The sequence below is a fragment of the Monodon monoceros genome, unplaced genomic scaffold (assembly GCF_005190385.1).
Source record: "Monodon monoceros isolate NGI ecotype Baffin Bay Population unplaced genomic scaffold, NGI_Narwhal_1 Super_Scaffold_21, whole genome shotgun sequence".
Taxonomy (NCBI): Eukaryota; Metazoa; Chordata; class Mammalia; order Artiodactyla; family Monodontidae; genus Monodon; species Monodon monoceros.
Window position 1 is genome coordinate 71,390,587 of NW_021703778.1, and position 15,360 is coordinate 71,405,946.

General features: G+C 51.7%; 1 protein-coding gene across 2 annotated transcripts in view; it reads right to left on the reverse strand.

Annotated features, from left to right (window-relative positions):
- Positions 1–3,026: 3,026 nt before the first annotated feature.
- The window catches only part of ANP32A (acidic nuclear phosphoprotein 32 family member A), a 39,379-nt gene continuing 27,045 nt past the window's right edge, over positions 3,027–15,360 (reverse strand). Inside the window, exons 2-7 of one of the 2 annotated variants that reach the window (XM_029237950.1) lie at positions 10,989–11,138; positions 10,630–10,752; positions 8,028–8,226; positions 6,678–6,775; positions 4,461–4,524; positions 3,027–4,248 (exon numbers count right to left, since the gene is read on the reverse strand). In XM_029237950.1, the coding sequence (XP_029093783.1) occupies positions 4,187–4,248; positions 4,461–4,524; positions 6,678–6,775; positions 8,028–8,226; positions 10,630–10,752; positions 10,989–11,138 (696 nt within the window). In that variant the 3' untranslated portion in view covers positions 3,027–4,186. Of the gene's footprint in view, positions 4,249–4,460; positions 4,525–4,829; positions 6,776–8,027; positions 8,227–10,629; positions 10,753–10,988; positions 11,139–15,360 lie in introns of both variants that reach the window. The other variant, XR_003795913.1, reaches the window with a different exon arrangement.

Consider the following 15,360-nt stretch of genomic DNA (forward strand, 5'->3'; position numbering starts at 1 on the left):
TCTAGAGGTTCTCTCCAAGGGATGTGCCTCCATCCTCCCAGCCCCGTACCCCCAGTAGGAGGTTTCTCATTTTCCAAATCCCAGGGACCAAGCCTCATTTAACCAGTTTGGGTTCCAGGCTCCTCCTTGTACCAGTCACTATGGTCAAAGTTTGGGAATATCCTGACTGGCCAGGACAGTGTCACCTGCTCACCCCAAGAGCCAGAGCGGTGGGTAAGCCCCATCTGAGCTTCAGGAACGGGAGTGGTCCATATCCATGTGAGTCCTTCCAGCGGCCCCTGTAGTGTTGTTGCCAGACCAAGAGCAACTGACGCTTGGCCGGCAACTACACTGATGTCTCCTTCATCAGCTCCTAAAGTCAGAGACAGTTAGCAGTCTACAGATGCCCCATCAGGTTTGAATCTTTCTCCAGTCTCTCCCCTTGCTGGCATATTCGTGGCTATCTTGAGGGCCTCAGGCCGATTCAGCCTCAGACCTGCCCTCATCTGTCCCACCATCTCTAGCCCTCTCCTTGGCCCCGCTCACCCCTGGGTCCAGCCGGCCACAGGGGCCTGTCCAAGGGCTGGTCCAGGGACTCAGGTCAGCCATTATCCAAAGCCGCTTTATTAGGGATCCACTGGGAATCCTTCCAACCAAGAACAATGAGTTTCTGAATCAGGATAAAAACAGCCTTTTCAAGTCAGCAAATGAGACAAACTGAATTGCTCATCCCCTCTTCCCTCATCTGCCTGGCTCTTTCAACACAGTGGATGAGAACAAGGTCTCTTGCATCAGAAAGACATAGGTTTGAGGCTAGTTGTCTCATCTCTCTGAGCCTTGGTTACATCTATGAAATCTGTACGAGGATGAGGGAGGCAATGGATATAGCACATGACACAGAGTAGGAACTCATGATCAAGAATCATCGCATTACCAAGAAATGCACACCCTTTTCAGGGATTATCAATCTCAGATACTACCCACTGTGAATAGTTAAAAACATAGGATGCACTCCAAAGCCACATGAGACAGAGAGATGTGCCATGCATTCACTACACCCTGTCCCCCCAAGGCTTGGTTGTTTTCTGGAAGACACTACACTGTGTGCCTTCTGCATCTCATGACAGCTGGCTTCCCTGCAGCCACACGGTGCAGCTGCGAGAGATGTGGTGCTTCAGAAGCCCAGGAATGGGAGTCCTGGGCTCCAGCTGGGCTCTGGCACTGCCTTGCGGGGTGACCTTGGGCACGTCACTTACGCTCCCTGGGTTTTGGTTTCCTCTTTCATCAAATGAGAGGGCTGGTTGATGACTAGGTGGTTTCTAAGGGCCCTTCCATTTCAGGGGTCCATCCTATGGCATTCGCTAGACCCGGTGGGGAAACCTGTCACCGGGGCTGTGCTGGGCAGGGGGTGAGGAACTGCTTCAACACAGCTGGCCCACACAGGTGGTTGCAGCTGGGGGAGGAGTCGACAGGAGGCACTCTAGTAGAAGGCAAGAGGGCTGGTGCTGGAACCACACACCCCTAGTTTATTACTGATGCTGCTCTTTTCGGGCTGCAGGACCTTGGGCCAATCACATTCTGAGCCACCTGTATAACAAGGGCGATGGCACCCACCTAAGGAGGTTGTGAGGATTCATCTCAAATGAATGAGATGCTGCACGTAAAGCATGATACCCGGCACACAACAAGAACTCAATAAAGGTCAGCTCTTACTGCCTCTCCTCCTCTGGATGAGCTTCCCCCTCCTCCTTGCCATTCGTGACTAAGTTCGATGAAATGGAAATAGCCCAAACAGGTTTAACCCTGCCTCCCCCTCTTCTTACCTCCAAGTCACTGGACCTAGGTTTTCCTCCTCAGTAAAATGGGCACAAGACCGTATCTCAGGTGCTGATGTAACTGCTTGATATGACTGACATAGATAGGGTTTTCCTCCCTTGGTCCCATCAGCATGAACCCATCCCTCATCACCCATTTTACCTTACATTTTATAGCATTTATCTCCATATCTACGTGAAGTTAACCAATCCTTAAAGTCCCCATGGAGTCAGGGCCAGAAAACCTGAGTCCAGGCTTGAGTGCCTCTGGATTTCACTCCACTGCCATGTTCCTTCACCAGCTCTGGGAGGGTCAGAGCATGCCTGGCCAGTTCGTCCTCATAGTCCTGATGCCTAGCATAGGACCTGGCCTCAAGGCCACCTCCCAAGCCTACACCTGGAGCCAGAGGGTGTCTGTCTGCTCCAAAGAAGAGGGCAGTAGGTGTCAGGGTGCCACCCAGGGGGTGGGGTGGGTCAGTCTCTCCTGAGAACACTTCATTCTGCTGGAATTACACAGGATCTAGGGCTTGCTGTCGGGTTCAAGGCCATACGGCTGAGAATGAATATATGGGTATAAATTACCACGGTATATTGGTATAACCCTTCTGGAAAACATGGAACCTTGCACATGAGCCTTATAAATGTCACCTTTTGGTGTAGTGACTCTGCAAAGTATAACAGAATGTCTAGTGGTAAGTTGGAAATAACCCAAACATCTTACCGTTTGGTTAGAATTAAGCAAATCAGAATAGTTAATGGACTACTACATAGCCATTTCAGATACATGCTTGTGAAGACTCTTTAGAGGTAGAGAAATTATAATTAACGTTAAGTGAAAAAAGGAACAAATTTGTTTTGTACATTCCTCAGGTTTTCCTGTATTCTTTTTAGTCTGAACAACAAAACGATGGAAGATATTCAAAGTACGGTCCCAAGGCTGGCCTTCCTGGTGAGTGTTTTTTAATAACTCTTTTTATATCTTTCTCTCTTTACATCACCACCCCCACTTCCCCACCCAAATGAAGTTTTTAATGAAGATAGCACACCACTGAGTCTCAAGTTGAGACCCGAAGTATCCAAACTTAGTGTATCAGGTTATATATCCTGTAAGAAAGACGATTTTGTCAGGTAACCAATGTGAAGCTCACCCCTCCACCCCCATCAGCTAGCAGGTTATCTGGAATTCATCCTAGATCAGTGACCTGTTGGACTCAAAGAAGCCACCCCCAAAAAAATTGTATAAAAAGATTTATTGAAATTTATCAATGACAAACAGACATAAAACTCAAAGTTTGGCTCTTCTGAGGGGGAGGAAAACCGGTGCAGATGTTCTTTTATACAGATGAAACACGGGCTAAGGAATCACACGTCACTTCAAAAGCAATCCAGAAGAGGGACAGGAAAGCAAACCTGTACATTCGCTAGGAATTTGCAGTCATTTCAGATTTCCACTAGGTAAGAAAATACAATTTTGCGTTAGTTTTTCCGTGCTCGGGTGTATGAAAAAAAAACCCAGCCGACATGCAGCAGCGTCTCCTGTGCTTAGGTTTGTAAAAATGGTCTAAGCACAGAAGGACATGTAGAAGAATTCTCTTGTCATTTTGTAAAACAAAGCGTTCTAATATTTTACAGAACAAGATAGGACAGTTTTGTTTTTAATCTTTGAAAGAGGTTGAAGTTTGAGGGTTTGCTTCTTCTCTTTTAATTAGAATTACCAAATCCATTTTACTCCTAACTCAGAAGCCTGCTGCTCTCAGCTCTCTGGCTCATCACAAGAGCGACACCAGAGTCTTCTTCGGACAGTGGAGCCCACCGCCATCTGTGAAGAGGGAAAGGGGACGGGAGACGGGGAAGATCCCCCGACCAGTGCCAAAATACGCCTTTAGGTTGCTATTTACAAACCAGGGCGCTGGCTGCCTCTAGCAGGCCCAAGAAATGCGGAAATCACGAGAACCAGAACAAGAGGTAAGATGCGGCTGGTGCTCAGCCCCTCCTGGGCTTTGAGAAACCAAACTGAGGCCAGCCATGGCCTTCCAACCAACTCAAGAGACTCGGGAAATACCAGGAAATGTCAGAGATCTCCAAACCGTCCTCTTTGAGGGTAAGGAACAAACGCTCACTTGTGTGTGTACTCAGCTATCGCAAATTTATCAGGGACAAAACAGACACAAAGAAAAAGTAGGGGAAAAAAATAAAGAGTGGCAGTAAAAATAGTATTTTATTCCACCCCCTCCCCCCTCCCTCCCCCCACAACCCCAAGTACACTTTTCCCCTCTCGTTCCCACAGCAACGTTACAATCAGAAAAAAATAAGTTTCGGGGAGCGGGATTTGGGGGGGTACGGGTAAAAACAGTCAAATCACAATAGGAATTTTTCAAAATAGGTTATTCCACTTAGTCATCGTCTTCTCCCTCATCTTCAGGTTCTCGTTTTCGCTTCTGACCCCTTTCTTCTTCTGGAAGAGTAAGGAAAAGGCATTCAGATTAAACACGGATCCCGCCTCCTACTCAACCCCCCCCCCCCCCCCGCTGGGAAAGCAGGGGACCGTATGTCTAGGACACTTTGCCAACCCTGGCAAACCAAGGCCAGGTCCTCAGGACCCAGGCCATCTACTGTCAACTGAGGGGGCCAGCCTGCTACCCGCGGAGAGTAAAAACGCTGCCGTACCACCAAGCTCCTCTTCATCTTCCTCATCGTCTACTTCCCCATCGTTATAACCTTCCTCATCCTCCTAGGAGAGAAGATGGACACCGGACATTAGGAACGCCCCGACCGTGGGACACGTGGAGGATGCCACTTTCCCTGACACCGAGCTCAGAAAGGTAGGGGCCGCCCCCAGCCCCTCAGAGCTCCCACGGACCGGCTTCGCACCGGTGAACCTAAAGCAGAAGTTCTTTTGTATCAAGGACCCCCCTCTTTAGGAATCTGTAGAAAGTTCTGAACCCCTTCCCTAGAAAATACCCACATTACACACCATATCTGCACACAATGTCAGCAGAGGGGGGTGGATTCTATCCCCCGTTAAGAATTCCTGACCTGAAGTCCCTATAACTCAGGCAGCTCCGCAGTGTGCCCTCCTAGGGGAACAAGTTTCCCAGCCGACTCTCCATCGTGTGAAGTAGGCCGAGCTTTCATCTGTCCTCACTCTAGTTTTGGCTTCAAGAGAAGACCCCAGTCCAGACCCCAGTCTGTGGGTGAGTGCAGCCCCTTCACCGTCTTGCAAACTTGGGTCACTTGGAGGGAGGAAAAATACAATTCTCACCCCCTGCCCAGGACATCACTCCCAGCTCCGTGAGATTCAGCAAGGGGTGTGAATTCACCCTCAACACAGGACCACGCTTCACGCTGGTCCGGTAGATCCAGGCTAGTTGAATCTCTGCATGAACACTGTTCCTAAAGTACCAGGCAGCCCACTGTTTAATAAGAACTTGGCAATAGACTTCTTTTTGTCAAGGGAAATATCCTTTCATAATGTCACCAAATAGTTCCTTAATCAGTCTGTTTGCTAAGAGTGTGTGTGTGTGCGTGTGTGTGTGTGTGTGTGCGTGTGCGAGCGCTCCTTTACTGGAAGCTGGAAATTTGCAGATACTCAGTGAGATTACTAAAACCACCACCACAACAAAAAACCAACCCCAAACCAAAAACAACCTCTACATGTTGGCGGCTCCTGACAGGAAGAGCAAGACGAAAAATCCATTAGCCAGCATGACTTACTTGCCCTGTCCTAGGGGGGGCCTATTCTGCTAGGTCTCTATTTTTAAAACACACAATATTCTTCAGAGGTGAGCCTAGCAGCCTACACCTGGGTAGAAGAGACACCCAGCAGCACAACTTGACGGGAACCAAGCCTATCTCACCAGTTTTCTCACTAACCCCGACCTGCCTCTCCCCAGCTTGTGGGGGGCTGGCTGGGAGATCCCGCCTGAGCAGGTCTGTGTGGCAGACAGGTATCTGTGCCCTTGATGGAGGGAGACAGGGAACTGGGGGAGAAGGCAGGTACCTTGTCCATGCTGTCATCATTTTAAACCTCTCTCGGTCTAAGTTTTGCAATTAGCAAGAGTTGATTTAGAAATCTGAAAAGCCAGGGAAAATGACTCTGCTATAGAAAGACTCAGAACGTCCAAACACAAAACCCAGCACACAGAGCCAGGACCTGGGAGAAGGGTGTGAAAGCCTAAAATAGTAAGTGGGCAAACACTCCCTTGTCCTTAAACATTTTACTTACAAATTACTTTATCCTCTTAAGCCAGTGAGTTGATCCCTATTTACAACCCAGCTGTAAAATGACACCTATTGTACAGATGAGGAAATAGGTTCAGAAGGTCAAGGAACTTGTCCAGGGACACCCAGCTAGCAAGTGGTAGAAGCTGGGATCCACCCCGTCACAGACACATCCCAGACCTTGTTAAAAAATGATGCCAGACAGTGTTTGGATAATGGCACTATCCACTGTGTACAGGGGACCCTTGTCACCCTCTGATGTGGAATCCAGCAGTGTCTTATCCTATTACCCACCAGTTCAAGGCAGTCTTTGATTTTCCCTAGCACACTGTCAGTGCTCACTGAATATCTGAATTAACATACTAATGCAAAGAGGTAGAAAAAGGGGATGTGGATTCTACAGGAACTAATTTTCATGTGGAAACAAGTGCCAGGCTTGCCCCAGCAGATGAATCCCCTCCCTCTTTCTTTTCCAGGGCCAGCTGCAAGGCTTGCCTCTCCCAGACCAACCCAGTAACAGGCCCTGAAGTGGGTTCAATTCCCAGCCAGGGCTCCCGGCTGCCGAGGCGGATCACTGAGGCAGTTAGTGGGACTGACTCAGAGGCAGCAGGGTAAGTGAGGGGGGCTCTGAGAGACGGTTCCCTGCCCAGCCCAACCTCTCACCTCTTCCTCTCCACTCACATCCTCCTCTTCACCTTCCTCCTCCTCCTCCTCGTCCTCCTCATCTTCCACTACCTGAGCATCTTCATCGTACTCTTCCTCTGTGCAGTGGGAATGGGGACAAGAACAAACTGGTGGTGAGCTGGCCCTTCCCTCCCACAGCACAGGCCCAGGGCCTGGCACCAGAGGTGTGGGGCCCACGACTCTCCCACGCCCGTCCAGGCCCACAGCCTGGATGCTCTAATGTGACTGAACGCATCCTAAAGTAAGCCCTCCTCCCAAGTATTACGAAAGCAAAAGATCTCTCGTGGAGGCTGAGATGGGAGAGAAAATGCCGGATCAGAGAACCAAGTTACAGGCCTGGGACAGCGAGAAGTCAATTCATTCACAAAGAGCATCTAGCCAAACGCGCTGCCCTGAAGGTGAGGAAACTGAGTCCCAGAGGGGGAGAAGTGAGTTGTTCAAGGTCACACCTGGAGTTAGCGGCAGATCTGGGCCTAGAAGCCTGGTCTCAGGGCTCCAGTCCTGGGACCTTTCTGTCCCATCACAAGATGGAACAAACTAAGGCAAACAGGGTGTCTGAATCCCTTGTAAAATACTCCCACCTAACAAGGGAAAAGCACTCTTACATCTGAATTATTCAGGCAAGGTCTCAACCCTCAACTTTACTCTGGCCACAAAGACCTGCAGGGAAGCCACACTGAGCTGGCAGTGTGGGAAGGAAATGCGAGGCTCTCCTTCCTTTTCCTTCTTTCCTTCCTGTGGTCCCTGACTGCTCACCACACCACCAGGGAGCCCAACGTGCTGCCTGCAGCCTCCTCTGCTTCCTGGGCCCCTGGGGCTCCTGAGTCCTCATCCCCCAGGTCCTACCATGTGGTCCCGTGGGCGGCAGTCAGCTGGGGGCCCCACGACCTCTCCAGCCGTGACCTCATCTCCACTACCGGACCCTAGATGGAGAGAGGGGACCCTCAGGCCACACCCCACCTTCCTCCATCCGCTCATCCCCTCCCTGGAAGAGTATCTTGAGTCCAGCACCACACTATAGAGAGACACACTGTAGGATCTCATTTTCAGGGGGACTTTGGAAAAGGGAAAAAAATTGAAGGAAGACTCAGATGGTTTTTACGGAGTTATTATGCAGTTGGAGAACCTCAGGATGTTTCTCTGGGGCTCAGGCCCTGTTTTAGGGGCATCAATCAATGAGACAGACCAGGGACAACAGTAAACAGACAGCCCACTCCCCTCCACAGTTCTAGAAAGAGGTCGATAGCCCTCGGGGGCCGGTGGGGGCCCCCTGACACCCAGCCCGCCCCCCCATAAAGCCTGGCCTGGCCTCTCCCTGGCGCCACTCACCATCCTCATCCTCCTCGTCATCCTCCAGGCCCTCCACGTAGCCCTCGGCGTCCGAGTCGGGGGCCTCCTTGTCGTCCCGATCGTAGCCATCGAGATACGTGAGCTGAGGAAGGAGCTTGAACACGTTTTCTCGGTAGTCGTTCAGGTTGGTCACCTCGCAATTGAAAAGGTCTAAGCTCTTGAGGTTTTCTAACTTTTTCTGCAAGCAAACAACAAAGCTGACAGTGAGCGGCGTGGGAGGCGGGGTGGGGAGACAGATGGGGGTGAGGTGAGACGGCGTGCAGAGCTCCAGGCTCACAGGTGATGAGCACACTCTGGTTTGGCCCTGCCCGGCCGTCTCAGCCCTGGTCGGGGGGCCTCATGTTCATTCACGTGGAAGATGGGAAGTTGGACTTGAGGATCTTCGAAGCCTCATCCGATGCCAACACTTTTATTCTGCAATTACAGCTCTTGCCGTAACAGTGACGCGCACCTGAAATTAACCCGGGGCTCTCTTGGTGCATAAGCCGGGAGCTTTGCTGCCTGCCCCTGTGACTAAGGAGCCAGAGAGGAACTGAAAAGGCCACAGGAACTAACAAACTACCTCCTTCTATGAATAATAATAATAATGGCAATTAACATAGCACTTTATGGATTAACTCAATTTATCCTCATGACCCCGATAAGGCAGAAATAATTATTCGTTCATTTTACAGACAAGGAAGTAGAGGGCAGAGAATTGGGATTTGATCAGGCAGCCCAACTTCAGACCTGGGCTCTTACTCTTTGCCTGTCAAAAAGGACAAGAGAAAAACCAGTGAAGCATCCAGATTTTGTCCATAGTACTTAACACAATTGGCTTTATCAAAGCTTTATGTATCGATGGGTTCTAGGCCTATATTATACCCACTTGGTGGCTGGAATCTGAGGCCCAGGAAGCAAAATGGTCATACATCTAGCAAGAAACAGCTGCCTCCTGACTTCCTACCTCACACGTCTTCAAGGCGCAGGAACCCCACCCCGGGCCAAGTCCCTGTTCCAGTGGGGCCAGGCATAACTGCTGATTAAGGCTACTGTCCCTCAGGGTCAATGTCAGGAATGAGGCTGCTCTCTTGAGATTTCGTGACTGAGACCCGGTCATTCTCAGCAGAGGGTCAAGGGCAGGGAAGGAGTCCGAGCTGCGGACTGGGTGGGTGAGGCCAGCATCTCCCAACCAAAGGCAGTTCCCCCACCCTCAGAAGTGAGTAAAACACATTAATCACACTGATAATCAGGGAAGAAGGTACAAAACCATGTGTGGTCTGGGCAAGGGGTGGGGGAGAGAGAGAGAGAGAGAGAGAGATAATGGTACCCAAATCACAACTAAAACACACATTTACAGAACTTCAAAGATATTTTCCTTTTACAATGAAATGATGAAATCAAGCCTTCCAGGTAGATCAAAATAGCTTTGCTTTCCCCAAGGAAATTGGTGGAAGACCTGAAAGAAAGTTCAATGGGAAGCACAGTCTAGTAGCTGACCCCAGGCCACAGGTGAGCAGGTAAAGTCTGAGTTGGGACGAGAAATGCCAGCTTCCCGTTCTGCCACGCTGGCCCATCAAGCTGCCCTTCAAGCATCCACGAAGGGCAAGGAACGCGTTTTGGACAAGAACACAAACTGAGAGATGTCCCAACTGCCACTCTATATACCCAGAAAAGGGAGACGTGGCACACTTGGCCAAATATCCCCATGGCCTTTCCCTGATCCTAAGGTGCATGGCTTAGGAAGTAATTCTTACGTATATATTTACAATAAGTGTTAATTTAATGCGGTAGTTATTTCTACATTTCAAAAAAGCTATCATGAATCAGTGATACATCTTACAGTTGACTTCTTTGAAGTCAAGGGAATACAGTCATTCAGGTCTGGGTAATGTAGAAACTGTTATTCTAACCATGAACCATGGCCTGCCCCTTTCTGACTAGTGAATCGTGAGGTTTGGGGTGTGCTCAGCTCTATGTGGACCAGCGGAGGAGGAAATGCGGCCCAGATCTCTGAGTCCCTGGTCACCATCACACCCAGGACCGGTGACCAGGGTCCCTCTTCTCTACGCCCCACAGGGGAAGGCCTGCATGGGGCTCCCGTGCCACACGGCTCTCTGTCATCCCAGGGGGCCTGTGTCAGGACCAACCCACCTTCCACGGTTCAGAGGTGCTAGCCTCTGGCCAGTGACCCAAGGAGAAAGCAGGTGACCACCTCCAGGGTCAGCTTAATTCCCGGATGGCTCCTCTCTCCCCAGAGAAGGGCACAAGCCATGCTCTAAGCCTAAAGAAATGACAGCTCGGGTTTCCAAAGCTGAGCAGAAACTATAAGAAGAAAAGCACTAGACCAGAAATTGAGACCTGGGTCCTACAGCATCCTTCACCCTGATGCCCATTCCAACTGTGCGACCCTGGTCAAGCTCTTTAACTTCTCTAGGCCTCAGTTTCTCTACGGACGGACCAGAAGTAGGAGCCCCAACTCTATCTCATGGCACACGATTAGAGTAAAAACAAAAAAGCATGTTATACAAATGCAAAAGTAGTATTCCCTGATATCAATCCCTCCCACCCCAGTGGAGAGGGGAGGACCCCAATGACTCACCAGTGGCTCTATTGTGCTGAGGTCTTTAATTTTGTTGCCACTTAAATTTAGATGCGTGAGGTTCGGACACTTTTCTGCCAATACTTCCAGGCCCCCTGAGATTCTGTTATCGCTTAGTTCAAGCTAAAGAGGCAGGGAGAGAAAAAGCAGAAACGGCTTTTAAAATGAAGGCTCTGGGCTCAGGCGGCCGGCTCCCCGCAGACAGGCCAGGAAGGGAGTTGGCTAAGGACCTGGCAGGCGTGCTGGGGCTCGCACCTGGCCTCCCCCCTTCAGTTACGCTCCCTCAGTGTGGAACAATGACCCTTATCCTCCTCCCCAGCCCGGCCTCCCAAGCACACACGCTCCTCCGCTCTATTTACCTTCTTAAGTTTGTTTAACTTTGGTAAGTTTGCGACTGAGGTGAGGCCTACGTTGATTGTACTCAAGAACTCCAGTTCTTCAAATTCATCTGTGAGGCCTTCGATTTTGCCTTCATTTGACCGACAGTTGTCCAGGACAAGCTCTTTCACCTGGAAGGGGAAGGAGGGCGTGAACCAACTGGGCGAGGAATCGGGGCCGAGGCCGGGGTAGGGGGAGGGCAGGAGGCAGGCCAGGAAGCATCGCAGCACCAGCGCCCACCCTGATCTTTCTGCCTTTACCAATGCTGGGGGGATCTAGGGGAGCGCTGCGGTGAACGGAGCTGCAGAACCAGGGGGCCCCTCCGGACAGGAGCCTTGGCTGGACTGGAGAAGACAAACGCAATAAGCCCCGCTGCTGTCGGCAAGGCTGGGGGCGGTGTCTCGTTCCAACCCTACCGCCACACCTCAGCCCCCAGCTCCCCACTGTACCAGCCATAACACTGTTGGCAACCTCTCGGCCTTGCCATTCCATCAGAGCCCCTCTCCCAGCGCCCACCACGGCCCCGCCTGACCGTCTTACTGAGGCCAGCTACCTACGACTTCGCCTCCTCAGCCCCCCACGGGCCTTTCACCTCCATGTGTCCGTGGACGGCTCCCAGGACGTCCCCGTCTGCCTGCACTCGTACCTGCCCCTGCCACCACGGTCAGAGCCTGCCCATCCGGCCTGGCATTCACCACTTGGCCCCACTGTAAGGGTCACAGACCAGGGACCCCTCCAACTCTCCATCCTCTAGACCAGCGCTGTCCACCAGAACCAACAGAACTTCCTGTGACGATGGAAACCCAACTAAGAGAAGAGCCACTAGCCACATGTGGCCGCCGAGGTGAGGCTGAGGAACTAAGTTTTACATTTTATTTACTTGGTTTCTTTTTTTGGCCACACCGCACAGCACGTGGGATCTTAGTTCCCCAACCAGGGGTCAAACCAGTGGAAGCGCAGAGTCTTAACCACTGACTGGACTGCCAGAGAGTCCCAAATTTTATTTAGTTTTAATCAATATAAGTGTAAAGAGACACATGTAAATTACCATATGGAATATCATGGCTCTAGACTTTGCTCTTCAGGGTCCTGGGAGTAGATATGGAAGGAGAGAATGGATATCCACAAACCCAGGATGGACCCATATAGAAACGCTGAGGTTGGCAAAGTCCAAAAGTTAGTCTTTGGAGGCACCTCTGTGGCCCTGCCTGCCCCCGCCAACTCCCTGGAGGTGGTTTTGCCCTATTAGAGTTCTTAGATTCCCCTCTCTTCTCTTCTTACTCAAAATTTGGGCCCTAAATCCTTATTTCAAATGAGATAGAAAGAGGTGATAAAGAGCTACCGTCTCACTGTGTTGTTAAAAGGCAGACCTGGCTGCAGGTTCCAGCGCAGATGGCAGGGAGACAGGCTGAGGAAGAGTCCTCAGGTCTCAGGCCTGAAATGACCCAGGGGAGTCAGCAAGGGACGCCAGGCTGCCTGGCCCTCCAGAGAGATGCCCAGAGTTATCCACTCCTGTCCTGAGCTGACAGAGGGCTGCTCCCTGGCCTTCCAGGGCTGGCAGGCACCTTAAAGGTGATCCCTCCTGGCTGCACCTGGTGCTTGACACAGCATCTCCACGTGCCCCCTCCCTGCAGCCTCCAGGAAACATGTACTGACGTCACCTGGATATGATGCCTCCCTGGGACTTCCACCCACAGGTTCGGATTTCTCACCCATGGGTCACTCGGTACAGGCCCGTCCTTCTCCATAGCAGCCCTGCATTGTCATTTCCTGCTGAGAGGCAGGGAGCAGGCTTTTCTCCTCCTAGATAAGCAGACAGGCCTATTCTAAGCAGTCCCTGTCCAGGGCTGCTCCCTGCCTCTCAGCAGGCCCATTTGCCCAGCTTCTTCCTGCACGGCCCAGGATGACCGTCTGTCTCAGTGGTCCTCCTACTCGGGCATCCCTGGGCCAACCCGGGGGAACAGAACCCACAGCAGGCTGCTGTGCCCCTCCTCAGTCCACCCTTGCCAGTGGTCAGACCAGGAGCGCTCGGGGCACGTCTGGGCCACAGCACCCTATAGCTGCCCTGCCTTCTTCCCTGGTGGAGAGAGAGAGCCTGCTCAGTCTAGGACTGCAGCAATTTGCCAGGAGGGGCAAAGCCAGGAGAGGCAGCTCTCACCCAGAGCTAGCAAGCTCTCGGCTCAAGCACCAGCGCCAGGGCCCACCTTTCCCTTGGATCTGGGATGGGGGAAGTTAAGTTCTTTCCCACTCTCTCAGTCCCCAGGGGAGGGGATGTCCAGGTCAAGCCACCTTTCTCAAGGTCACTGCAAGTGTGCCTGGGAATAAATCCCATGAGGCCTTCTGCCCTAGGGCAGGAAATCAGTGTAGAGCCAGGAAACCAGGCCTTACTTAGGGGAGCAGTGGAGGGAGATCAACTTTCCCGGGGGGAGGGAGAGTCACCTCCCCTTCGTTTGCAGTTACTGCTGGGGTCACACAGCCACTGGAGTGGCTCCTTCAGTCACTCCTTTCCTTGGAAGGCCCTGGGAATTGTTTAAGCTCCACCAAAGAAAGACAAGTATGAGAAGGGTTTCCAGTCCACCCTCAAAGATTTCAGACATGTGGTTTTTCTAGGTGGGTCAAGGGCTTCTCCTCTTACGGCCATCAGCCAAGGAGGAGGCCTCAGTAACAGGGGGAGATGGTGCTGTGGAGTCAAGGGAATTCCTCCTGGAAGTCAGCCTCTGTCCCGGAGAGGCACAATGCTGCCTGGGAATTCTACAGACAGACCCAAGGTTCCAGCCCCAGCTCCCAGCACCATGCCCAAACTGGTGGCCATTCCTCTCGGGGACAATATGCAAGCCACCACTACTAATGCTTTTATTAACAACAATCATGGGCTCTTTCCAGAGCCCTTAGCAGGCACACTCTTCAAAGGCACTGTCTCATTTAACCCTCACAATCGCTCCACAGGGTGTTCCTGGGGTATTCTCCCATTTTACAGCCACATCTGAACCACAGATCCTAAAGCCCCAGGAATGGGCATAGGAGGGTATATCTAATGGACCCCGATGGTCAGTGTTGCCGCAAGATAAGGAGGGTTTCCCTGCTATTCCCAAGTGCAGGGCACAGGCTCTTGCAGACCCCCAACTGAGCCTACAAGCTACCCTGACAGCACCTACACCCCCTTCGGCCCCTCTTCTAACTGTTCCACCGGCGAGTGGGGGCCACTCCCAGCGGTCCCGCCCTGGTTACACTTCCTCGGTAACCAAAGCACAAAACTTAACCCAGCCCCCGTTCCAATGACACTGCAGTCAGTGGGGGAGGATCTGGAGAGGGGCCCGGGGGCCTGAGACCCCGCTCTTCCCCAAGGAGAAAGAGGCTGCTTCCCATCACTCGGGAGGGAAAGCCTGTGGTGTCTGGAAGTCCAGGTGGCTGCTCCAGGTCTGTGGGGCCTCCGGGATCCCCACGGTTTCTGCACTTCCTTCCTGGCGGGGTTTCAGCACAGTTTGGGGAGAGATCAAAGAGGGGAGGGGTGGTCTGAGGCCGAACCACATCGGGGGAAACCCACTGCCTCTCTGTGAGGTGATGAGTCACATCGGGTATGGCAAGTAAGCAGCCTGTGAAGCGTCTGTAATGCACCAAACAGGAAACAACAAAAACTCCAGCCCAAAAGCTGACCTGTGGAAGGTATGCCGTCCACCCCCTGTTCCACCTGCTTCCACACAAGCCCACGCTTTCTTACAGCTCCCGGGCAGGCTAACGTGTTTCAAAACGTCAAACCCACCCCAACCTTCCTTAAACTGACTTTGAAACCCTGCTGCAATTCCAGCCCGCTTCCTCCCATCTCTGCTCGCTGCTGCTGCTGCAAACCCTTCCATGTGAAGAGAACGTCCCTTTTACATCCAGGGTGTATTCTGCTTAAAAAAGAAAAAAAAAAAAGTGAGGCCCATTCTCCCCGCCAAACCATGGGTGTGAGCTAAGTGCAAAGTTAAAATTAAACCGAAAATTTGTACTTTGGGTTTAGACTCTCTCCCAACTCCACTGGCCGTTTAAAAATATCCGAATGCGGTTACTCTCTCCAGAACCCAAAACTGGAATTACTCTGCTTGTATCGGGAACTTTTCAATCACCCCAAAAACCCTCCACAGGATCCTTTGCTTCATTCCTCCAGCGTTAACACCCAAGAAGTGTCTGCATATTCATACTCAGCGCCCACCCCCCATCCCCCCCCGGAGATAGTAGTGGGGAGGCACTGAGGTTCCCAAGAAATCAGACTGCGCGGCTCCGGCATTTCCTGAAAAACTTGTCCCCAAAGCAAGGACGCAGCAGTCACTTCTCACCAAGGGGAGCTGAACTGTCTGTGATAAACACGAACAC